This window comes from Anomalospiza imberbis, chromosome 5 (assembly GCF_031753505.1).
Source record: "Anomalospiza imberbis isolate Cuckoo-Finch-1a 21T00152 chromosome 5, ASM3175350v1, whole genome shotgun sequence".
Lineage (NCBI taxonomy): Eukaryota > Metazoa > Chordata > Aves > Passeriformes > Viduidae > Anomalospiza > Anomalospiza imberbis.
Window position 1 is genome coordinate 46825065 of NC_089685.1, and position 26494 is coordinate 46851558.

Consider the following 26494-nt stretch of genomic DNA (forward strand, 5'->3'; position numbering starts at 1 on the left):
TTCAATGAGCAGAAATTGAAACTGTAACTTTTTGGTACTGCTTTTTCCTCTTCACACTCCATGATGTAAAGGAACTTCAGTCCAGCCCATGTTTTCTTGGCCTGCACACAAATCTCTCCCTTCTTCATCAAAGGTTTCCAACACAGACTTCTCCAACACAGACCACCCTCCAAGCATGTCCCTCCCACCCTGACCTGAGCATCAGCTCAGAGAACACTCAAACTCAGAAATGGTTCTGAATGACAACTTATCAGGGTCCCACTGAACCGTTCAAAAATGGAACAGAATTTTTTCTTCCTTTCACAGTTCCATGAGATGCCTGCTATTCTAATCCAAGTTCTCCTGTGAGTGCTTCACCTGCTGCCTGGTTTCACAGAGGCCAGGAATAGTAATAGAAAAACCAGAGCACACCTGCCAGTTCACTGCTCTGACTTACCTAAGTTATATGACAACAAAAAAAGAGTGATTGTCCTGGATTTTGGCTGTGAATGTCATGGAGAGATATTGACTTTGAAGATGCAAACCCAAACATTCGCACATTTTAAATAACCTTTATATTCAGCAGAGACTACTCCACTTGCTGTGCCTTCATGTTGTGACATCTCCTGCAGAACTCGTGGGCTGAGGAGTGGCTGCAGAAGGCTGCACTGGCAGCATCTCCAGCTCAGACTCACGGACAAAGATGACAGCATCACCACTGACGTTGATCAAACACTGAGCCTGGGAAAAAGACAATACCCAGTTGTCAAACATTCAACAATCATGTATTTTATGTTTACTTATATCTGCTAAACAGAACTGCTTACACAGAAAAATCAACGGGGATCAGGAGAAGGACAAATTGTTAGAATTTATTGGTGAGGCAACCTGTGCCGTTTTCTTTTCTATGTGCTCACTTGTGTGCTACCAAATGTGCAGATGGATTTCACCACACTGAAATACCTGCATATCTGTACCTGCTTTCCTTACTGTTTTGAACATATTTAATTTACTGAATATTCTGCTATTGTCCTCACAAATCAAGGTTTGTCCCTTTATGTACAAAATGGAGCATCTCCATCTCCATCTCCATCAGCAACTCCAGGTATTTTTACATGGAGTTAGGATGGAAATCCTACACTCCAAATCCTAATCCAACATCAGAAATACCAAGTAAGTTCTGCACTACAGTGCAACTGTTTCCTGCAATTTACTTCATTCTAGCAAGCTTGGTCTTTTATCCATCTGGGTATTTATGAAGCATCCTCATAATTTTGTGTGAATACAAGAACACTCTTGGATTCTTCAAACATTATCCAAGATATCAAGAAATGTTGTGCAGCTATGGCTTTACAGCACTGCTGTTTTTAAAAGACATAAAAAGTATCATATTAACCCCAACAGCACTTGTCATTTCACATCCCAATGTACCTGATTTTTGTTTGGGTTCTCCATGAAAACACACTGCTTCATTATGTATGACACAACTGCATTCCCTCCCAGAGCTGCAACATGGGCTCTCACCATGGCAAACACTTCAGCAATAAAAGCGTGCAGGAAGCCACTGACACCACCCTCCTAGAATGGAAAAAATACACATTACAGATGATATTAGGTCTAGCTACAAGATGCTGAGTACTTCTCTTACATATTTATCAGTTGAAAAATGCAGTGAATCCTAAATGGTATGGAGAACTTAAAAGCCATTTGCTGTTTGAAGGGTCACAGTTACAAATGAGATAAAGACCATTCACAGGGGCCTGGAGTGACAGGACAAGATGGAATAGCCTCAACTGACAGGTAGAGATGGGATATTGGGAAGGATTTGTTCCCTGTGAGTGGTGAGGCCCTGGCACAGGGTGCCTAGTGCAGCTGTGGCTGTCCCTGGATCCCTGGCAGTGCCCCAGGCCAGGCTGGACAGGACTTGGAGCAGCCTGGGACAGTGGAAGGTGTCCCTGCCATGGCAGGGGGTGGAACAAGAGGGTTTTAAGGTCCCTTCCAATCCAAACCATTCTATGGTTCTATGAAATTCTTGGAAATTCCCAGGAAGGAGTGACCATTACCTTTGATCACTGCAACTTCATGTATGTTAATGACTGTCATTGGTTCGGAACACTCACTGAAGACACGATCCCTCAAAATAAGAAGTAAGCAAGGGATAGAGCAGAGACTTCAGCTACTCAAGCTGTTATTTTTTTTTTTTCCTTTTCCCCCTTGAAGCACAGAGGAACTTCTAGCCATCCCATTTCATTAATTTTTTTGACTTGATGGTGCTTGTGGGGCATTTTTACTTCTTTGGTGCAAAACTGAAGAATTTAAATTGATGTCAAAGGAGAAGGAAAACAACCAAGTATGGATTTTCCTAGGAAATCCTTATGAAAAAATGTGAGCAACTACATTGTGGGGATAAATCTATTGCACACAAACCAGGCAACCAACCAAAAAAATAAAAATCCATGAAAATGCTGAGAAAAGAAACCGATCCAAGCAGAGCTCATTGTTGGTTCAAAATACAAACAAAATTTCCAACTTCAAGTGAAAGGCAAGACCACCAGACTTCCCACATGACTCTGTGTATGTGTGTGCCACTGGAGAAAATGAAGAGGCAGGTAGAAGAAGAGATTGAACTAAGCTGAATTTCTAAGGGCTGTGCTCATTCCTAGAAGTATCATGTGCCCTGAACAGACTCATAAAGTCATAAAAAAACATATCTTGGATGAAAATTTACAAACTAAAACAACAGGTATAATTTTAGCAAACTCAGCATAAAGCTGGAATCAAGTCAGCTGCAGCAAGAAATCAAAATGCAATACAAGTTCATAATTCTCATGAAATTTTGATTTTGTCCAAGTCTTTTAAAGGTACAGCAACTGATGGGGAAAAAATATGAATTATAAATCTAATGCAACATTGGATGGCAAGAGGTAACAAAATGATTGTCAACACTCACCTGTAAACAGCAGAGCCTAAGAACAATGGATTAATCTGACTTAAAATTATTATTAATGTTTCATTCTATCATTAATGTTTTATTCTGGTATACACTTCAGCACTACCACAAGCAAAACATAAAGCAATACAGAGAAAAATGCTGGTCATTACTTTCTTGTAGGACCTGAACCACACTGCTGGAGTTGGATCTAATGACTGCTCTGTTCTGACTCCATTGTAACTCAAGGCAATCCTGTAGTAAAAGTAGTTTGTGACTTAGCCTATGTAGCTGAAATAATTTAAATTAGCTCCCCATGGCACTGGAAAGAGCACAGTGACAGCATCCCAGAGATTGTGCAACATTCCAGCTTCAGGAAGGAGCTGAGTCACACACTTGAGTGACCTTTCCTTGCAGGGATCTGCTATCATAGATACCAAAGCTCATCAGCTACTGAATTTGTACCTACAGAATCTGCACTTAGTCCAGGAATGTCCTGTAACCATTTCCCTGCTCTGACATCCTCTTGAAAACACTGTCCTTTTCACTCATGGATTTCTCAAGTTAAAAGGGGAAGTTAAAATTAACTTGCAAAATCCAAACAAAATGTTTGTCTGATTGAAGTTTCTCTAGAGAGCTCACAGCCCATTTTCAGGAAGACTGATAATTTTCATTAACATCTGCTCTGTAATTCTAGCAATGTGTAATTAGGAAAAAAACAACAAACTCTTCAGCACTGACAAACCAGGCAAGAGGTACACTCTCTTTCTGTGGCCAAAAGCAAAGATACAGCTACTTCCCAAAAGGACTAGAAGATAATAAGGAACATGGCTTGCATTTTGACATGCTCAGAGGATTATTTGTTTTCCCACAACAGACTGGAGATCAGGGTTTGAACATCACCTCTAAGCTGGTTGTGTGGTCACCGATACATGGTGTAATTTTTGATGCTCAACACACAAAGTTTTGTTACAGAGAATGCACAGAACGTAATGTTAAAAATCAGCGTAACATTATCTATGATATGGGTGATGTTATATTAATCAAAGAATTAACCAAATACACTGTGAACCAAACACACTGTGAACGTTCCTCACTGAGCTTGCAAAACAAGAGAAGAATAGATGATTTTTTTTTTTTTTTAGCATTTAATTTGGTTTCAAATGATCCCAACTTCTACCACTGCCGGTCAAAGACCCATTTTTTCCATATAGTTCTGTTTAAGAACTCACTGGTTTAGTGTTCTATCCAATTCAATAGCAATGGCAATTCTGGGCTAACCCCTTCCTAACAGTGCCAAGCAAAAAATGGCTTTGTGTGCTCCGTGACAACAGCAGCACAAAGGAACTTGCTCTGCACTCAGCACCTTCCTACAAGTGACACAAATTCTACTCCCTGGCTGTGCCACACCTCAACTCAAACCTCTGATTCTTACAATTAACAAAAATTGTTCCCTGACATAAAAGGAATCCCTGCCACACAGCTCACCTCACGCAAAGAAGTGGTTTCTCGTATAAAAAACATGTTGATTATTCCCAGATATTTGGTTATTTTCGCCCCAGGGAGAAAGGAAAGAGGTGTCATCTTAACAACTGAGACAGTGGAATTGGCGCATGATGGGACAGAACGGTGCCGTAAGTATCCCTCAGCCAATGGACTTGCTTTCTCAAGGGAAGTAGCTGAAAAATGGGGAAAAAACAGGAGAAAATAATTATCAAGATCCATCACTGTTCCTCAAAACACAAAAACTCTTCTTTATGGTTTTCCACATAGCTTGGTGACAACATTCAGCTGCCTGTGATGCTCAGCCATATACGTGAGAAAGGAAATCATCATGCAAAGCATGCAGGAGACAAGAAGCTGAAATGGCATTTATTTGAAAGAGCGGCATTCCTGCGAAAGGAAAACATCGAGGCGAGCAGCTGCACATACAACCATCAGTTATAATGTGAAGGTAAAGGAAAAAGTGCCAACATTTTGAAACATGTATTCTGCTGGAAGAACAAATTATAGGAAGTGTGAAAGTTGTTGTGTTTCCCCAGTGCAGCATTTTCCATTAAAACAGGTATTAATCTCTGCTAATTTAAGCAAGATAGTCAGACCTGTGGCCAAAGAACTACTGAAAAACAACTCACCACTTGCTAATTTAGTGACCATTGCCTTGACTGTCCCCTTGGTGATTGCTTCCTGTTTCTCACCCCCAATTTTCCAAGATCATACATACACCTACATCCATGCAGTGGATGTTATACAATTAGTAGGCGTACACATGTATGGAGAACTAATTACAGCAAGATTTTATTTTGCTTTTTATGCTACGGTTCATCAACCCTACGTGAGGTTACAGAACAATGTCAGCAGTTTTCACCCTCGGGAATTCATCCCACATGTGCCACTGCTGGGCGGGGCACTCAGTCACTAAGTCACCACTGGGAAATCAGAGATATGTCTCAGATTATCAGAACGTGGTAGAAACAGCCGCCTACTTGTCTTAATTGATCCGCGCCTTATGGTCTGAGCTTTCAGTTTAATGAGCTCTATCCAGCTGTTGCATCTGTCTGCAAAGGAACTGTAATCAACTGACGTTGCTGGAAACACAGACAGAAAAACAAAAGAAAAAAAAAACAGAAAAAAAATATATGGATGATGTCTCTTGCTCATCTCAGTGCTCCTTTTTGAGGAAGCAATGATTCCTGTCTGAGAGAGAACAACCATCCGTTTGCAGGTCTGTCTAAAAGGAAAAGTTACAGGATCGGTTTGGACTTGTCCAAACCAAAGTACCGATTTCTGGTGATGTCCCAGCTCTGAACCAACTGCCTGAGTGGGACTTCAGCACTGAAAAAACATGCAAATACAGTCATTAAGGACTTATGCTAGATTAGGTTTTTTTATAATCTCAATTTAGGCTGTAAGTTATGGCTTTTTAAACTTTATTTAAGCCTTTTTTAATTTTAATTGCTTTTTTTTTCCTTACAAAGAGCTGCTGATCAGAATTTAAAATTTCCCAACTGTCTTTATCAATAACTAACCTACAGAGTGGAAAAAAAATAAAGCTTTGGTGATGAGGATAAGAGTCACAAACTGAAACAACACCTCTGTTTTATACACAAATGAATCTTCCTTTCAGAACAGTCTTCATTGCCCCAACTTCCTCCCTCCAACACCCCTCCCATTATCATTACAATAAGAAGTAAGAGTTGTTTCTGCTATGACTTTTGGTATTAGTTGCAGGGGTGTTTGCATTTCTTTAAAAAAAAGGGGGGGTTGCAAACACCGTTTCTTCATTATCCTGAAGAAACAGGAGGAACACATGCTAACTTCAAATTAACACAGGCAAAACAGCTCTCTTCCCAGGGACTCATTTTCCGTCAGATAAAGTTATATCAATGTACCTGACAGAGAGGCTGTTATTATTAACAAATCTAACTTTTATAATGAAAAATCACATCAAAATATTAGGATCTCATTAAGCCACACCAGAGCATGCACTCTCAGTTAAGTAGTAAACACTTCCTGGAGTAAGACACATACAAAAAGAGTATACCAATACCCCAAGAATGCTCATTCTGTTCTGGCAGATGGCTAAATTAAGGAAACTCACCTCTCTGAGCAGCAGGAATACCTGTGTGGGAGCTTGCACCCTCCAGGACTTCTAATAAAACAAAATTAATTGCGTTCAGATCATCTATTAAGCAGTTACAGGACAACAGCTTCCAAGGAAGATGGGAGGGACTATTTACAAGGGCCTGCAGTGACAGGACAAGGGGAATGGCTTCACACTGACAGAGAGGAGGTTTGGATGGGATATTGGGGAGGAATTGTTCCCTGTGAGGCTGGGCAGGCCCTGGCGCAGGCTGCCCAGAGCAGCTGTGGCTACCCCTGGATCCCTGGCAGTGCCCAAGGCCAGGCTGGATGGGGCTTGGAGCAGCCTGGGACAGTGGAAGGTGTCCCTGCCACGGCAGGGGGTTGGAATGAGATGATCTTTAAGGTCCTTTCCAACCCAAACTGCTCCACGATTCTGTGACCCTTATAAAAGATTTCAGACTCAAGTATGAAAAAAACCCACCCTGTATATAGTATACTGTGTACTTTGATAACAGAGTTAGTATAAATAATTCCCTTTACTAAATCTACCTTGCAATTTTAATATGTTTATTCATCAAAGGTCACTACTGTATAAGACTGTAAACCAGTATTTTTAAAACAACAATCCTACAGAAAATTAAAAATATATTAAATAACCTGTTAAGTAAATGTAACTACAATGAGGTTGTGAAGAAATGACAGATGGAATAATTTTCTGGCTGAACTGCTCTGCCTACAGCAGGATATGGAATGTGGAGAACATCAGGAATAGGGGTACGTGGGAACAGGCTGCCCTCCACTGGTCAGTGCCCAGCACACAGGGAGCACAGGCCAGTAATGGGTACAGAGACACCAGCAGAAATTTCTGGATAGCTTCTCTTTTTGAAATTAAAAAGTGTAGCAAATTAAAAGTTAAGCATTAAAAAAAAAAAAATATTTTTGCTGAAATTAATCTGACCTCTGAAAATACAAGTAAGAGTGGAAGGCACCCTTCTTTATACAACTGATGTAACAGGCAAAAAAGGGAGCTCAAACATTTACAGTAATTCCCAGATATTTAATTTCCTCTCGGTAATCATTTTGGCAGATAATCCAACAGGGGAGAAAGAATTAAAGACAGCTGATTTCAATGAATTGAATTTTTAATGCAGTCATAGAAGAACTGTGACAACCATTCTTGAAATGCAGCTCTATCTCAGGTAAAATAAAGCAGCTTTTTAACAGCTACAGTGTGCTGCACAGTACAGATTATTTACTATAGAAGGTTAGGCTCCTTTAACTTAAAGGAAATTTGCATACAACCAGTATCTGGTAGATAAAGAATTTCCCATCATGAAAACAATGAGATTAATTCTGTGAGGCTGAGAAAACATGGAGGCACTTTGTATGGGCCATTTCCAGTATGTGACAAGCCTAACTATCAATTATTAGGTAATTGATAGTTATGTCAGATGACACCCAACACCCAGTGGTTTGCAGCATCTTCAATATTCTAAATGCAAAGACATGAAATATAGACAGAATGATCAGCCAAGCCATCTTCCTGTGTCTCTCAAAAAATTTGACAACAGGAGCAAATATACCCACTATGCTTAGGCAGCAAAGCACATTTAAAGCCTGTGAAAGTACAGATATTTTAAAGCTTCTACAACTATGAAAGAGCAGAACTCAAAATCCATAAAAACCAACAGTTTAATATTCTTCTCCTTAACTGACCTTTAGCTGGAGAGAATGGTTGAGAAGAAAGGGGATCAGAGCAAAGTTCCAAGGGAAATTGTAGCTGTTCTTCATTGTCTGTAGATGCTTCAACAAAGAAAACATGGCCAACTGGTAATTAACCCCCAAAATACGATTTGCCAGTAATTACAAGCAGAGTCGATCTAGTCAGGTCTGACTTGAACAGGTATTTTCAGCATGTGCATCAAGTGATGCAATTCTGCAGAAACAGGCGTGTGACAACAAATCTAGCTGCAACATTGAACAGAGCTTGTGTTCCACAGAACAGCATTTGAAGTTTTTAGGAGAAAAATGAAGTCCATTCATGTGTTTTTATTTTGTTTCTGCAGTTGGATCTATGTCAGCTATTACAATAAAAATTAGCACTTATTTCACGTGAAAGAAAACGTACTGAAGAAGTCAGCTATAACTAATGTTTTAGAAACATGTGGCTCTGTTCTAATTCCATTCTGAAGAATTGAGTATCCTGAGTTCTCTCTGAATTCCCACTTCCAGACTGCACACATGCATTTCCAACATAAGATGGTACTTCATTAGCAAGGTGACATATGCAGACCACAGCAGTCTCTTCCATCCCCTCCACGTGCTTCACTGAGCTCCAAAACTATTACTGACCTGCTTAAGGGTTTTCAGAAGGTTGGGGTTTTTTTAAAGTATTATGAATAATTTATTTTTCACCTTCTTCAAGTATAGACAAAATTTCTACTTATAAAAACTACTTCAAAGTAGATAGAATAAGAAAGTACTATAAATGTGTTGATTACATAAAATAAATACTTGACAAGTAAGTCATCCTGCTGGAGGTCAAGTACATGAGAACTCTAAAAAACCTCTATGTGTTGAAAGAACCTCCCTGAAAAATATGTATATTTGAACTTGATGATCCTTGTGAGTCCCTTTCAACTCAGAATATTCTGTGGTCTGTGATCTGTACATGTAATTGAAATTAAAATCCAGACTCATCAGGCACTGGGGATAAAAAAGGAAAGATGCCTCACAATATTTACCTCTTTGCTGTGATTTTTCTGTAGGTGCTTTGTTGGCTTGAAGTGCTTGGTTTTTGTCATATGTAATGGCAACAGCTGTGACTGCAATCTGCAAATCAGAAATATTTGGCATATTAGGTAAGTTGATCTCTTGTGCAATCTAAAAAATAATTTTGCAAACAAGCAGTTCTTTGCATAGAAACATAATAGGGAAAAAACCATCGAAGAATTCACCAGCCAGAGCAGTAAATCAAATCCTAGCCCAGCTTACCCTGAGAAGCAAACATTAACTAGGGCTGTGCCTATGTGCTGGAAGTTAAAGGCAGCAATTCCCTTACCTGGACCAGTTCATCCTCTGGCAGAGCCACTGTGAAGTTCACATGGCAAAGACAGCAGGGAACCATGGACCGCAGTTTAAAATACAAACTCTGTTCAAGACAGGATATCATTTTGTGTTACTCAGGGAAAAAAGCGTGGTTTATTTCAGAGAAATTAAGGGTCAACACTCTTTTCATAGTAGAAGTCATCTAATGATATTAATTTTTTCTTGAAGAAGAATTACATGTGTGAAAAATCAGGACAGAATACAATTTATTGTGGAGCTGTCTTTCTACTTCTAGGGTATACTGGATTTCCCTAATATACTAAAAAAGGCTGAACCTATCTTTACAGACACTTTGCAGTCTATTTTCAAAATTATGAGGCACATGTTATTTTCAGTATAGCTGAATTTTACTTGGCTCCCATTTGAACACTTAAAAAGTATTTGAAATAAGATTCTTACCTTCAACAGATTCTCACAGAGATCATTAAAGTTCTTATTGAGTGTTTGATTTGTTGGGTTAATGTTGCTTAATCTGGACACTCTAACTGCTGTGAACATCTGAATCAGAAACAAACATGGGAATTTTTTGCCAACATATGCAAATATATTTTATCCAGTGTCTTAAACCCAAATTCATAAAGAAAGAAAATAATGTAAAATATGTTAACATATATGTTCAATAAGTTACAAAATAAGTTAGCTAAGCAACACAGTCAATAATCTGTACACTTTAAGGGGCTTCAAACCTAGCCAAACCTTTCAAAGAGCCAAAACCTTGAAGTACAAATTTACTGTAATTACTTTCATATTTCTGTATTAGATTATTTGTTACATGACAGAATTTAAAAAACCAACAAAAGCCCAGGTTCTCATACTTTTTGTTCTTACCAAAACGCTATTTTATTTCTGTCTCAAGGGTGTCCTTTGAATTTAGCTTTCAAAATATACATTTAAATTACTGCAGCATATTTCAACACAATTTCGCAAAAGGTTTCAATTTTGAATAACCTTACTTGAATTTCTGGTGTCCAGTTATTTATACCAGGCATAATTTCTGTGTTGCAACTGTAGAAACCTGTGAATAAAATTTTTGGGAAAAAAATATATTGTATACACTGCAATATAAAAAATACTTGTAAAGGAAACATATGTGACAAGGCTTTGCAAGTATTTTCCTTCATGTGGTTTTGAATATTGAATAATACACCAGAAATGAGATCAACATTCAATAAACAAATACAGAATCCTTGTAAGAGGGGCCAACATTCCAAATCCACAACTGCTCCACCTATTTCTATTACATAAACTATGCACAAATGAGGAAATTTTTTAAAAAGTTGTGATATGAAAAGCTAAAAAGCCAACCTTTAATAGAGAGCACAGAAGAGGCTGTAAAGGAACTACCGTAGGGACTGATTGCAAATGGAATACAGAATTTTAATGACTAAACAGCAGAGTAAAATAAGTTATTAACAGCAAGTCAGTGATTCTGAAGTCCTGAAGATACAGTTAAATAAGCAGAAAGGAGGCCAGTCTGGTAGGGCCTATATAGAAGCACAAAATGAGCTAGAAAATAACTTGTGTAGCAGCTTGCAGAGGGTATAAATATTAATGAACTGTCTTTCAGAACATCAAAAGGAGAAATTCTGTTGAAGAATCAAGTAAGGTTTAGAAAGGATATGCAGAAATAATAACATGAGAGCAGAAAACATGCTTTTCTTTTTACAGCAGTGTAGTAGAGCTTTCCACAACAGCAGAAAACCCGTCCCTTGTTTATTTGTCTTGAACAAGTGTCTGAAGGAGATATTGAACAGAAAGGCAAATTAAAGATTCCTATAAACCACAGAATAGGCAAAGATCAAGCAGCTAATTGACACTGAAGTCTCCACCTACTCCACTGCCAGAGAACAGTGTTTAATCTCCAAGTATTGAGGTGCTAAGGTGACTGGGCCTAGTGCTTTCCTTGGTGTAGGTTGCTGACGCAGCAAAGGCAGCCCACAGCAGCTGGCAGCACAGCACTGCACAGCAGCTGCTGCCAGCCCCAGGAGCAGCCACTGCTCACCAGCTCTCAGCAAGCACAGACAAAAGGCACCTGACCTGTACCATCCACCTGGGCTATCAGCAAGCATTTGGAAAGGTCCTTCACCAAGGGCTCCTAACAAACTAACCATGAAGCATCATCGAATGGAATGTAAACGTAAGACTAGGAAAAGAGGGACAAAACTACTTCATGTTCACAGTGAAGACATCTGTAATTTTGGATTTTGTGCTTCAAACATATTCATAACTTACAAGCAGAACAGGATAAAACAAGAGCATGGCTGATGACCTTTATTTAGGGCAATAAAATGGCCTTAATTTTTGGGTTTTGGCCCCTCCTACAAGAATTCTGTATTTGTTTATTGAATGTTCATCTCATTTCTGGTGTATTATTCGATATTCAAAACCACATGAGGGAAAATACTTGCAAAGCTGCAACTGCAGCAGAACTGGATTATCAGTGAGGAATAAAAGACCTGGTGATAGTAATAGATAACTAGAAGGACGGTTCTGAGCTCGACATGACAAGATTAACACTGGTATCAGTTATTTGGAAGGAAACCAAGACTTTCTCAGAAGAAACACAGGGAAATTCACAGTGACAAGAGGAAGGACAAGGAAAAATCAAATGTCCAGAGCAATTTCTATATAATGGACAACTACATTTGCCTATTATCCAGATCCAGCAGTCTGTTGGGGAAGGTATGACACATCTATACAACAATAAATAGCATAAAGACAACTGATACCAGGCAATAATTAGCTCTCTATTCTACTTTCATTAACCTGAAACCTAAAAATCCATAATTCAGTCTAAAAATCTTCAGAAACAGTAATATTGTCAGTTCTCTTGGAACTTTTAAAACAATTTTAAATAAAACAAGTCATATTTTGTCATTTTGCAGAAAAATATGGATGTAACTATACCAGAAGGTGGTGGAACATCTGTCAGTAAAGAATGTACATCTTCCATTGCATCTGTGTCATCAATCTGCAAAAAGGGAATAATTGAGAAAATCATGTTGCAGTGCCAGTAAGAAGTTTCCGAAAGAAATCAAATAACCTCCATTCCATTCAACCTTTAACACTCTTCTTTTAGATCAGACTGAGAGCCCTGCTACGTTCTGTAAGCACTTCTGGTGTGTCTTTACATTCATCCTGTCTTACTGACCAGTGAGAGTTCCACGTTTACCTCTATCTCCCCACATTTTCTTATCAAGCATTTTAGAAATGGTTTATAATTTAACTCCAGTACTGAAGGGTTTTCTATCAAGTAATGTGTCTCCTTCTCCCTCTCCATGTAAAAGAGGTTGCCTTTTCTTTTCCTTCAAAAAACAACCCAAAAACTAAACAAAACCAACCCTGATATCTTTACCTCTCATAACTGCCTTCTCAGCCTTTTTCAGCACATCCTCATCACAATGAAATTTTTACTACTTTTTCTTATATAGCTCCAGTGAACAATGATTTTATTCTTGAAAGCTTTGACAGGAATTTAACTAGATTTTCTGGAATATTGTTTCTGATATCCAATTAATCATAAACCCAACTTCTCAAATAAAACAGTAGTAAATGATTCAACAGATAAAAGTTAATTTTTGTTATAAATGCCTTACAAAATGCTCAGTTTTTTACAAAGGTATTCGACCCTTTTTGCAAAAGCACCAACCAATCTAAATTTACTATCCCAAACTCTCCCAATTTGTTATTTTTTAGCTTTCCTTTCATATCTGTTTACAAATGAGCTCCTGTTATAGTGCTCCCTCATTCTTCCTATCTACAAACTTTCTTCCAGATTATTTTCTATTCAGATGGTGACTTGTGAAGATTAACAAAGCCTTAGATGTACCTTAGGCTGCAATTACAGGCTGTATTTTGAAGTGGTTTTTAGTCAGTGATAGGTATTTGTACTGTCTCTATCTACAGGATGATCAAAACTCCAGCCCTTTTTTAACACTTGCTGGAGTATTAAAGACTTCAAAAAAGACAATGTTCAATCTTGCCTTTGAATTTCAGTGAATAGAGAGGTAATAGAAATCTACGTCATTTATTTATCTGTAGGTGCTGTTCTTTCTGGTTGCAGCTGTAGAAAGAACTGGAAGGTATTGTCACAAGTTGTGAATTCTTTAATTGTGAAAAGCAATAGCTGAAATTCAGAAAATCTTTTTTGTGCCCTCTTGGCACATGCAGTTTTTTGAATGCTTTGAATACAAGCCATTCTGGAAACTGATAATTCTGAATGTTCAGCTACAACAGTAAGAGTTTTGAAACAGGAAGAAAATACAATCTTTTTGTTTGCTAAATATAAAGTGTGGCAACACAGAACCTCAGTGTTTATAAAAATAGATCTTGAGTTTTTGATTAGTCTGATCTGCTGCTTGAAGCAAGCAGGGCAACATTTCTTAACAGCTTTTAATTATTAATCTAGAGATTGCTACATATTCATGAACAGCAGGGCAATCTTTTTTCAGATAGTCTGTAGACTGAGCTGTGCTTTAAGCAAATAGAGTAAGAAAAAGAGAGACAAAGCAAAATCTAATACTTCAATTTTCTATTGATACAAAAGGGAAAAAATCATACACAATTTAGGAACTGTTCTTGGAGATGAGTAAGTTTTTTTAATATATATTTCAGGATAAGAAAAGTATGAACATGAGTAGTGAAAATGTTTATCACCTCTAAGACAAAGGCATCTTTCTTCCCATGTGAAAGGTCAAGCTCTGTAACTTCATCAGAGCTTTCAGACTGAGATCTCAATAGCCTGGAACGTTGTCTTGGCTCTGGAATGGGAGACCCAATAATTTCTTCAGGTAACTCCTGAAAAAAAATGTAAGAATTAACAGATGTTCTGCCCAGCTTAAAAAAAATTAAACTCTCCACAAGTTGTTAACAATTCTAAGAATCAGACCATGCTGAAAATCATTCTACTGAGAAATATATCTAAATAATACCAAGCTGATTTGGCTATGTGGCAAAGGGATCTGAAAATTCCAGCATCTTTCCAAAACCCAGTGAAAGAAGTCTGTATCTCTATTTGTAAATAAACTTACATTCTGAATGACTCAGTAAGAAAAAAGGGATATACAGTGCATATATTGAATCAGAATGCTTTATTTCTAAGATTAAAAAAAATTACTTACTGGAGGATTAATCTCATAAAGTTCCTTGTTCTTTGCTATTGTATCATTTATTTTCTTTTGCATATGGGATATGTGCTGCTCATAGGTGCCATCATTTGGAGTCTTCCCAGCAATCTGAATACCTCCAGGTGTTGGCAAAGCTGCTAAATACACACCTGTTGCAGACTTTTAAAAAAGTCACAAAGAAAAAGCCAAGTATATAAGCATGGATTCCTAATATTTTCATATAAAGCTTTCCATAATGCTTATGCTAAAACAGCATTGTAACACGCAAATTACAGCAGCATGTCTTGCAAATGAACAAATGGATCTCTCTCTTCTGCTCACTTATGAAAAAACTTCACTGTTCTTTTAGAAAACTCCCTCTTTTTCATTTTTCATGGTGGAACTCTCAAACTTACCTAAAAATTCCAAACAAACTAAAAATTAAAGCCTCTGCTCCAGTATGTTTTGCGTAAGCAAAAGAGTTTTTGAACATCTAAAATTTGGCCAAGCCATTTACAGCATCAGTGAGGTTGTGACAACTCTATTTCCATTTACAGGAAACAGATCATGAAAGACAAAAGAAGATGCCAGCCAGAATTACCCTGATGCAGGAAGAAGCAGCATATTTCACTATTCTAATCTAGCATGAAAGAATGGGGTCAGAAAATATTGTTAATGAACACTTCTTGACTTTCTCAAATCTATCATTTACTTCTTCAGTACCATCAAAGAAGAGGCAACAGAACTTCCCATTGTTGCCAAAAATAACCAAAAGATTTACTGACAGGCTTAACTGACCTTATTTGTCATGGAATTGCAATTCAATTTGAAGAACAAGGATCTCTTTTACAGGACCTTTTACAAAATACCATCATTTTTCTACAATTTGTGCCAATTAACTGTTTGAAGTTTCTTTTCCTCTCATCCCCTTTTTAATCATCTTGTCTTTTACCATTTTCAAGATATTTGAATCTTCTTCTGCTGGTTATGAAAAACAAGTCTGTCCCAATTTTACAATAATTAAGACACTTACTTTTAAAATGACATTTTAATATGTCTGATTATTCTGAATATCACAACACTTGCATGTCTTCCTGACAAAATACCGTAAGAAAGCAGAACCCCAAGATTCCAACAGTACTTACTGCCAAGCCCATCAGCATATTTTCCCCTACAGTGATCTGAATTCTCAGCCCAAAGAGGGCATTCATTCCTCTCAGCTTGAGTTTGTTCATCAGCTGTGTGTGCACTTCATACTCCATGAATGGCAGGAGGTTACTGATGGAGGTTGCATTTGCTTCAGCCTGAGCTTTCTTCTTCAGACGGCACAACCTGGCAACACAAACCAGCACAGACAGAGCTCTAATGCATCTGTGGAGACTGAAAGGGACCACAGGGTACCTGGAATTCTTTTTCCTCATTGTATAACCTAATACAGCTTCTTTTCAATTCTTCTAGATGGCTGCAACAGTAAAATAAAATGCCAGTTCTTTACAAGAACTCCTTGAGACAGTGCCATCTGAAAACTTCTATTTTCAGCTTTTATTCTAGTAAGACCCCCAATGCAAACATCTATTTCTCTTGCTGCAAGCCTCAATCAAACATTTCAGACACAAGTACAGAAAATTACAACTGTAATTTCTAGTGGTAGAACTTTTTAAATTCCTATTAATACGGTTATTCAAGACATACATTGGAAGGAAGAAAAAAATCCCAAAACCAAACCAAACCCAAGTGTCCTCATAGCTAAAGCAATAACCATATTTATCTGAAAAGAATAAAACAGAGCATAGCAATCCCATCTCTGACTATATGTTAGTCATCTTCCACTGTTTGGGTTTAGTCCTACAAGCTGAAATTCAAAGCCCACACCAGTGCAATGATACTTTCACAGAGAAATGTTACTAAAGAACACATGCCAATTGCATGGTTTATAATATAAAGTTTGATGACACATCGGATTTTAGCAACAGGAATTCTTTCAAAGGTCTCCAAAACTCTACTAGACTAAAGAAGAATTTTGACAGATACCTGGCTTGAATAAGACATCCCTTCCCAACAACTATTGCCTCTACAGGAAGATCAATTGTGGTGAAAAGGACATCAGGAACTTTTTGCTTCCTGCAGTTGTAACAGTAAGTGAGGTGAGCAGGAAATGGCATGTTTAATTCATCATATGGGATATGGCAAAATCCACAACCTGGTGGTGAAGCTTCTTCAATCCTAAAAATACATTATGGAGAGAATACTTAAAACATCTGCATCTTGTTAACCATGCTCAGCAAGTGCACATGTGTATAAACACCTACAGAGACCTACTTAAATCATACAGCACAACTGAACTCTGGTCCCTTACACCAGTGTGACAAGTATTACAATAACCAACTACAAGAAGAAAAGGCTGCAAACTACTTGCTAAAATGCTATCAATAAAACTTGCATTGAGATTTCTTATGCAGGGATTGAGAAAAAGGACATTCAGTGACTAACAATTCATAAAAACCTCTAACATCACTGAACTGACTTTAAGCAGTGTAACTTCCAAATGTAATTCATGATACCACAGTTGTACAAAGAATTTGCTGTACCAAACACACCAAGAATTCTCTTTTTCTCATTGTGTCCAGAACCCCAAAAGAGAATACAAACAACAAACCAATCATCCTTCTGAGAAGCAGCACAATAAGGTATCAGGTAAAATTAATTATTTGCTTAGAACACAGTCTCTCTACCCCATGAGGAATACCCAGGAATGACCACTAAAAAATATGAAGAGGGAAAGCACAGGCCAACTGCATCACTGCAAATGGATTCTGTTTCACATCAACAATTCTTCTCAGTGATTTTGAAGAGGTGCTTAAGCAAGTCTGTCAGATTTGGAACATCAGTTATCATAAGACTATGGCAAATAGATTTTGTGTTGAGCATGAGCTTTGTCTGTTTATCTGTTTTACCTCCCTCTGGCATTTCTAATCCAAGCCAAGACTCTTAGTAGCACCAAAATACATATTTTGAAAAAGGTGCTATTTTCTTTATATTATGAACATGCTATTTCTTTTTCTCCATCATATAGTGACTACAAAACCAAGTATTTTAGTTCTAGCTACAGTTTTTAAAACTCCATCTACACCAGGAGACAATGGTCTTCTGCTAACAAAGTAAAATAATATTAAATCCTAAATAAACCATGTTGACTGGTTTATTATGGAAAAAGCAATGCAAGTGCTAAAGTGTAATAAATAGCTTTGCTTACAACTATAATTATCCCTTGAAATATTCAATTACTATCCTGATGAATACATAATAAATTACCAATATGCACGAATTAATCTTTTTTTCCCCAAAAATATCTTTGTGCCAATGCTCAGTCTTCAAATTTTATTTGCAAGAGCAGAAACAAAGGGTAACTTCATGTTTGGCCTTCAGTTTCATGATTTTGCTCATCAACTTCAACAAACACATACCTATTTTGGAACAATCTGGCATCGTATTTGTTTGATAACCAAGCTACTTTATCTCCCACACATCAATAGTATTTAGTGGATCATATATACAATATATACACACATTACAGGCACAGCCACTTTCGGCTTTTGTAAGTTATCAAACATCTGTCATTTTTTATGGTGTGATACAAAATTGAGAAAAGAGACGTGAAGAGCAGCAAAGGAAAAAACTGAGTTATGATCTGTGTTAGTAGTCAAACGTGTTACCTTATTGAGACTGTTAGAAATAAAAACAGAGTATCTAATGGGTGCAGAGCTCCATTACTCCTGTGGTGGTTGTTGTTAGTGAAAAGCAGTAAAGTGGTTGGTCCCGCATCCTGCACTGTAACACTGTAACCTACCCTAATAGAGAAGAACTATCTTGGCTCTGAGGAAAAAAATCAACCTCTCCCTTCTCTGACCCTATGGAAAAGAAGCCAGGCTGCCAAGACAACCTTTGTTCCAAACAGCCTTCCATGGTGCCATCCTGAAGGAACCTAGGGTTCAGTACAGCTGCTGTGCCAGATGCGGACAAAATACAGACCTCTTCACTATAAGAGAAAAGAACAACAACAGAGTGAATGCCTACTACTTAGTGGGTGCTTTTATAGCAAATTATCAGATTAAAAGGCTACTTTAAGTCTCAATGAAGTTCAACATCACCACTAATTCTGTGCACTTGTGCTTTATCCATTAAAACTCACAAACAATCCTCTTCTGGTATTTAAACCACGACCACTGCGTAAGCACAAGGTGAAGAAGGATTGAACAGAAAGACTTAAGAGCTTTGCCTCATGTTGCAAATAATATAGCAACAGAAAGGCTAACCAGGTTTAAGTATGGTTTCCAGTGCTATGGTTAACAATGCAAAGAAATACAGCAAACCAACTAAACATTAAAAAAAACAAGGCATAATTTTTTACCAAAGTAAAAGGGAAGTTGAGAGTCCCAGCATCTTATTAACATTCAATTTTCAAAATGAAATTACAATACTGACAAGGGTGCTTCTTGAAGGATAAAAAAATGGCAAAACATTAAAACTTTACTAGGAAGAATTAACAAAATGGTACATTTTGCAAAGTAACCAACCATACCTAGGATTTAGCAGAGTTAAAGCTCTCAGAATGACCACAGAGCTTTAATAATTCTCAAGTTGTTAAATAACAAACAAACATCTAGTATTCAGTATAAAAGACTATATTGAAAAAAAACCAGAGAATATCTTTCCCACATTTTCTAGAATGATACACGTGTCTTTTTTTTTTATTTGTTGTTTCTCTTTCCAAAATAATTTTTCATACATAACATGTCTGGCAGACCAGTACTTACACACACAGGCTTTAAGCATGGAATAAAGCTGAACTGGCAATAAGTATGGGAATTCCAATAAATATTTTATCAATAATCAAACACTACCATGTTAAATTCCTTTAGAGAAATGCAAGCATCAAATAACCCAGTAACTGATTGCCTGTCTATGTTCTATGCGTTCTTTCCCCATAGTCAGGGTAGGAAAAATAAAACAAACTATTCATTCTTTTTACAAGGAGACTGACAAACAAAGGAATAAATGCTTTGTTTTGGTGTGTTCATCCCTCAGTGATGGAGTAATTGATGAAAATATGGTAAACCAAAACTTTTCTAACTTCTCTCCTTAAAAAAAAGCAAAATTTTAGTGCTTCTACCTTAAAATACTTAGGCAAAATCAACTTGAAAGAAAATAAATTCAGATGTTTGAATTTCCTTGCTACTTCCCAAATGCAATTCAAAATAGTGAACCAGAGTAATTTTCTGTTTAATATCAGCAGACACACCTGGCTCCAGGGCAAGCTGGTTTTGGGCCTGAAATGTGAAGTTCTCCATTTAAGTTCTGGTCTGCCAGTTGTTATCCAATAACGAAACTTCAATACATATACTTTTAGGAACAGTCTTAATTATTTTGGTAGATTAGGTTTAGAAAACTTCATGGATAAATTAATATTGTTACTACAAAACAAATTGTAGGCTTTAGTTTAAAAGAAAAAATTGTAACATTCATTAGAAAAAACTTAAAACCCAGATCTAAACATATATAAAAATGCCTAATACTGAAATTTCATCATCTCACTTAAACTCTGTACAGTAGTTATAGGATAGACAGTAGCAACACCTGTACTGGAATAGTTAATTTTTAATCCACTGATGATGAAATACATTTTCTGTGGCATTTTGAAAATCAAATCATCATCATGATTTACCAAATGCTGGTTGATTCACTGTAGCCCACTACAGCATGACAACCCAATGCCTTGGCATGGGATTTTATTTCTTGTCTGATTTCTGCCCACCAGGCATCTCGTGTCTCCGGTTCATCTGAAAGACAAAGTATAAATCAGTTCACTATTCTGGACTATGCTGACACAAAGCTTCATGCAATTAACCTGAGAAGCTAAGGCTTTCACATTCAAGTGTTTTGAATGAGGACACTTTATTTCCTTTCTATTTATCACACTTCAAGGAAACACTAATGGGACTTTTTCACTAATTATCTTGTTTCTCCCCCATGTGAGCAGATTCTCACAAATCACTGCATTCTTCTTGTTGTCCATATGACAGATAACACTGAAATACTGCAGATACTGTTCCAATCTCTACCAGTTTCTAGTCCCAAACCACGCTCAATTTCCAACAACACAAGACCAGTGTGTAACTTGCAACAAAGTATCACAGATACTCTGCAATGATGAAAAACTAACAGTAATGAAACAGCATTTCTAGTAGTAAACTAGTACTTTACTTTGCTGTACACTTGGTATCTTTGAAGAACCCTCAATAGTTTTTCCTACTGGAAAAAGTTCTCTCTGTTAATAAGATTTTGAAAATATTTGTTCCAAACTGTGTCCCTCATCAAACAGACAGTTCTGTGGCACTTCCAACTGTGAGAAGCCATAGGGACTTAAACTACTTCTACATTTACAACATGAAGAAATACAGGATGTATGTTGTCAGTGCATTTTTGCTTCAGTATCCTGGAAACTGCACCTTCCTTCCATGCCCATGAATGGATTTGAATTACCTTCACTGTCCTCAAGGTTATATGTTAAACATATCCTGCCTGCTTTTCTTGAAAACTACAAGATGCAGAAATACAAAAAAAGTGTGCTGCTAGAATAAGTTCATGCAATCCATTTATTTTCACTGCTCAGCAATTCGTTCCCAACTAAAGCTCTTGTCTTGCAAGATTTTTACATATGGAGCCAACAAATATTGAAATTAAAACTAGAATTTGTCAGCTGCTTCTTCTCTCAAAACGTACCTGTTTCAATTAATGTAGTTGGCAACTGTGTTAATTGTTGATACAAAAAGGGAAAACCAGTAACAAACAACAGGCACTCAGATATTACGGAGGGTTCTGAGTAGAGAGATTCTTAAGGAATTTCCCTGAAATTAACTGAACTTAGCACAGATACAAACTTCTGTCCACTGAGCTCTCCTTGCTGAATCATAATTTAAATATCAAAGTCAAAACCTGGAATTTATTTGGAACCAATTTTGTACTATCAGGAGTATTTACCAACACAGTGTATGATAACCACATTATCATACACTTGGTTCTCTGACAACATGACAAACAAAAAAGCAAGATGCAGATATACACATAATTTAAAAGTTACTGAAACAGAAATATTTTAAAGTAAGATGTATTCATTCATGACTTTACCTCAACTTTGCATTTAGAGCTAGGCTTTAATTTTTCTAAACTAAATCAATGTTCATTTTCTAATTCAAAGGAAGAGCACAGAGGTCTGTATATTCAATTACACCTAACTTTAGATGGTAATGCTTGTGTAACTCAGAGCATTACACTGACCAGCAGCAGCCTGGATGCTCAGACTAAAGTTTATTCAACCTTTGCTTTAAGAAATGAACACTGAACAGAAAGAACCTTACAGTGAGAGTTCTTAGGAATGTTCTCTGCAATCAACAAGAATATACACGTCAGGACACAAAACAAGGGATTTCTATGAACTATATCAATCCTGTTCTGTAATATCCAAGTTCACTTTAGCAGGTTTCAGTGCACTACTAGCAGAATCTTGAGGTGCTGCACTTCACTCCCAGTATGAAAACACTGTTTAAATCCTCTCAATGACTGGGAAAATAAATGCTCAAGATGATACTCAGCAATCCTGACTCAGATTCCTGGAGCACCTGCTCTCCTCAGCTGTGGAATTCCTGAGATTCCTACAGAAATAATCCATCACAACACAGGGCTGGAGCTCGCCAGCTCAGCTCTCAGAACCACTTGTGGTACAAAAAGTGGGAAATGCCTTCTCTTTGCAGGTACCCCTCTGGACAGAGGCTGCTTCTGCTGGCAGCAGGTAACAGCAGCAGGGGTGGCTGAATCGAGGGAGAATCTCCGTAAATGGATTGTAAGGCCAGGCTACAACATCTGACAAATTCATAGCGCACAGAAGATGTGAGACCACAAGCACATTCTGTGAAAGTTCTCTCAACTCTTTTTGGTGAAATGGACAAGGATCTTGGGAGTAATTCCTCCTTTCCCCTCCAGCCATGGGCCAGAGATTGTTTTGATAAGCAATGTGTTTCTCCTTATAGATGAAAAGTCTAAGTAGCAGCAAAAGTGGTTCTCGGACCATGGAGAAAAACACCTGCTCAGTGAGACTGGATTGCAGGCAGCTGGTTATAAACAGTGACTAAATAGCCACACAAATTCTTGTACTTCACAGGAAAACACCTTCAATGAAGAACTAGCCTTTTCTCTAGACAAAAAAGCGCCAATTTTCAAAACTACAACTTCTTACACCTTTTGGTTCCATGTGGCAAACACTGCTTCTACTTATCACCAGTGACATTTCTATGTCAAAGTGCAAGAAAATGTGAAGTCATGATGAGGATTTGAGAGTTAGCAACAGGTGAAGTGACTGAGGATGAATACAAAAAGTGCTGTGAAACAAAGATAAGGTTGATAAAGACAAGAATGACACTGAAAAGGAATGTAGCCACAGTGAAAACTGAAATGGAATGAGATGTTGAAAGGAAAAAGGGATCCTTAGAGTGAACATAAAAGGTAGAAACAGTGACGGGTCCCAAATCCTATGCTAACATTTAGCTTTCCTCCACAACAATTTATAGTCTAAATTATTGAAGTTTTAAGAGACTTAACAATTTTCTTACCTAACATCTACAAGGACACCTTACCATTATGGCAAACACATACTGTTGTGAAGTTGCTCGACACTGTGTCTTGCTAAAACAACATTTAACCCTTTATTCTAAGAACTCTAACAAAACTATTAACTACAGAAATGTAATGGATCATTTTCATTCTTATGAGAAGTAAGAAGTATTTTCCAGCCATTGTCTTCAGTGTTATCAGGATCAGGCCCAATATCTTTCAAAGAATCCAACAATTTCTTATTGCACAAGAACAGATATTTCTATAAGAGTCATGCAGAAACAACTGTTTGTAAAGAAGGCCGTGACCTCTGCTTAAGATACTTGACTATTTTTTTGTTCCAGAAAGAGGCCAAAAAATAACAATTATTATCTTTATATATAAATACTGTACATTCACAGTTTACATGAACTTACCTTTGAATATTAAAACACAAATTAATTGTCTACAATTAAAATCAAACACCATGACATTGCAATAATAGGTTGATACAAAACACTGAATGCAGTGCAATGTGTAGCATTCATATTCTTCTGACAAATATTTTCACAAGCAGCCTTTTTTGACACATGAGCCACACAATTTCACATGGGGATGCTGTCGTAGCATTTACAAGTTTAGTAAAGCTAAGGATTTACATAAACAATTAGAGGAGTTAGGGAAGCAGGATGGCATGTGTCCAGCACACTCCATGAGAGTGCCTGTTGGTTGTTTTGCTAAGGCAAAAGCTTAAGAACTAAGGGTTTGCAAAGCAGATTCAGCAGACAGGAGCCAGAAACGGTGGGTATTTTGGCGCATGCTTGGATCAGGTGACAGTACAGACTGAAAACTATGGCAGCTCACTGAAATGGTTACAGAAAGTAATGGCCCTGGATTCTAGGTGGAAGCAAAAAGGCAAGCATACAGAGCACTCAGTCACAAGCTTTTCTAGCAAATGTACCGAGTAGTTTGGACCAAGGTTTCTCTACAACTTTAAGCAGAAAGGTTTGCAGGAAATTCCACTACTAATTATGTCCCCTTTGTGTGAAACCAAAGGCTGAAGACTGAACTTGCTTTATTAATGTTTCCAAATTGGCAGGATATTTATAACCAAGTGGAAGCAAAGCACACTGTTTCTATGGTTGAGGACTTGAGAAACAATGCTGTCAAAGGTACAGTGCTCTATAAAAATTGTGCCAACTCAAACCTCCTCCAACTGGAACTTTCCCAGCTGATTTTATTCAGCAGTTTTATAAGACACAAAAAGCACTTTTGTACCTGAAATGTTCTTCGAGGTAGCTTATCTACCACCAAGTCACCCATCTCCTTTAGAATACAAGGTTGAGATGTACTATCCAGGGGCCAATATCCTGTATAAATCTTTCACCTAGACACTATCACTTTCTCATTCGTAAGGAGCAACACCTTTCTCAAGTTATTTGCTAGATGTTCACTTGTACAGGTTCTTTCAAGATTTAGCCAGAAGCTGCATTTTGCTAGTCCATATAGATTTTTTGAAACTGAAGTCAGATTAAGAAGAATGGCCTCTTGATGCCACAGTTCATACCCAAGAGTTGTATCCTTAAAGCTGAATCCTTAGACAACCTGAGGAAATTACTCCAAAGTACAGACTGTCTGATTCATTTCAACCAATTTTACATTGTATAATTTAGCAAATAATTACATGTATAACACAATACTCTGACAGGAGGACAATCATCCAAGGAAAATTTTCATGATCTATAAATGACTCATTGTTCTGTTGTTTCAAAAATGGCAACGGAGGTCAATATTCTTTCAATCTTTTAATCTTTCATTAGGCAAAGCCATGATCCACACGTTCAATATTCCCTTATTTTTGTACCTTCTTAATTAAAAACCTACTAACAGCTTATACACCAAGAAGTGTGGTACTGTAGGTTTGGCTGGTTAGGTTTTTTAACAGACACCTGTGTTAGGTTTATAAGCAACCTTCCCTGGACCTTGAAGTTTTATTTAATCCTTTCTTAGTTATGCCATTGACATTGACATTATCAATTTTCTAAACCATTTAACAACTAAATAACTGTACAGAAACACAAATCCTCTGGTCTGTAAAGATTAACACAAATTCAGGTAGCAAATAACTAAACCTACAGCAGATTAACCTAAAACTTTCAAAAAAGTTTCCAAGCCACTCCATTCTTGTTTAGAAATACTACTCTCTAAATTCATATTTAAGACTAAAAGATGGACAAATGAAAACTTTGTTACAGCAAGTGAAGGAAGTAGATTGTAGGGATATATCAAAGGAAAACTAGGATACACTAAACTAGCAGGAAACAGTGTAGCCACACCCAAAGCGAACTGGCACACTTGCTCTTACAAAGTTCAACTCCACAGAAAACATCCAGCCTGCAAAATGTTATTGATAACCAGTGCTTTTCTGCCAGATGAGGTCAGAGAGCAGCACATATCCCACTTCTTAAGCCCAGACTGCTGAATGAGCAAAACAAGACTTGAAAGTTGAAGGAATTCTTCAATAGCTCAGGAGACAATTTTAAGAACACTTAGATTAAAACTGCATTTACAGGATGAGATGTTGGCTGGCTGATTAAACACAAACCCTTTCATGTGCAGGACACTTTTCTACTGGGTCAGTCAGGCCACATCACTACATGAGCACCAAGATTCCAGGAGAAACCAATTCAGAAAATTCCCTATATCTTTCCTTTCAGTGGCAGCTCCCTGTTGAGGAGTGATAGCTTTAATCCAAAAATATACTCCAAGATGGAGAAGCAGAAGAGTTGTTCATATTATAGCTTAATACAGCCACAACAGTGGCTATAACTTTTTCTTTTAATTGTAGATGAAAGTCTGATAGGAAGAGCACAAGCTGAAAAAAGTATCATCTAAAAAAAATTTTGTAATAATGTGAAAGCAGCAATAATAATTTAGTGCAGAGCTAAAAGAAAAGAAACCACCATGTGACACAACTTAAATAAAATGAAAAATATAATGTCAAAATATAAGGCATTTGAAGAAAAAATATATTCAGAATATATTAAAAATTAAAATACTTAAAAATAAAGGTTTAAATTGCATCATACTTAGGATTATAAAAGCTGAAAAATACTGCCCAGAAATTAGAAAACATTAAATACAG

At 37.2% G+C, this 26494-nt stretch overlaps 1 protein-coding gene across 28 annotated transcripts in view; it reads right to left on the bottom strand.

Moving 5' to 3' along the window:
* Positions 1 to 336: 336 nt before the first annotated feature.
* The window catches only part of C2CD5 (C2 calcium dependent domain containing 5), a 56374-nt gene continuing 30216 nt past the window's right edge, over positions 337 to 26494 (bottom strand). For 5 of the 28 annotated variants that reach the window (XM_068190488.1, XM_068190481.1, XM_068190477.1 and 2 more), the window contains 18 exons: positions 20429 to 20543; positions 18554 to 18742; positions 16738 to 16929; positions 15852 to 16038; positions 14722 to 14886; positions 14258 to 14398; positions 12509 to 12572; positions 10555 to 10616; positions 10001 to 10099; positions 9555 to 9644; positions 9238 to 9325; positions 8210 to 8296; positions 6510 to 6560; positions 5690 to 5743; positions 5395 to 5466; positions 4397 to 4587; positions 1411 to 1557; positions 337 to 720 (listed from right to left, as the gene is read on the bottom strand). In XM_068190488.1, the coding sequence (XP_068046589.1) occupies positions 589 to 720; positions 1411 to 1557; positions 4397 to 4587; positions 5395 to 5466; positions 5690 to 5743; positions 6510 to 6560; positions 8210 to 8296; positions 9238 to 9325; positions 9555 to 9644; positions 10001 to 10099; positions 10555 to 10616; positions 12509 to 12572; positions 14258 to 14398; positions 14722 to 14886; positions 15852 to 16038; positions 16738 to 16929; positions 18554 to 18742; positions 20429 to 20543 (2126 nt within the window). In that variant the 3' untranslated portion in view covers positions 337 to 588. Of the gene's footprint in view, positions 721 to 1410; positions 1558 to 4396; positions 4588 to 5394; positions 5497 to 5689; positions 5744 to 6509; positions 6561 to 8209; positions 8297 to 9237; positions 9326 to 9554; positions 9645 to 10000; positions 10100 to 10554; positions 10617 to 12508; positions 12573 to 14257; positions 14399 to 14721; positions 14887 to 15851; positions 16039 to 16737; positions 16930 to 18553; positions 18743 to 20428; positions 20544 to 26494 lie in introns of all 28 variants that reach the window. The other 23 variants (XM_068190491.1, XM_068190485.1, XM_068190483.1 and 20 more) reach the window with 10 other exon arrangements.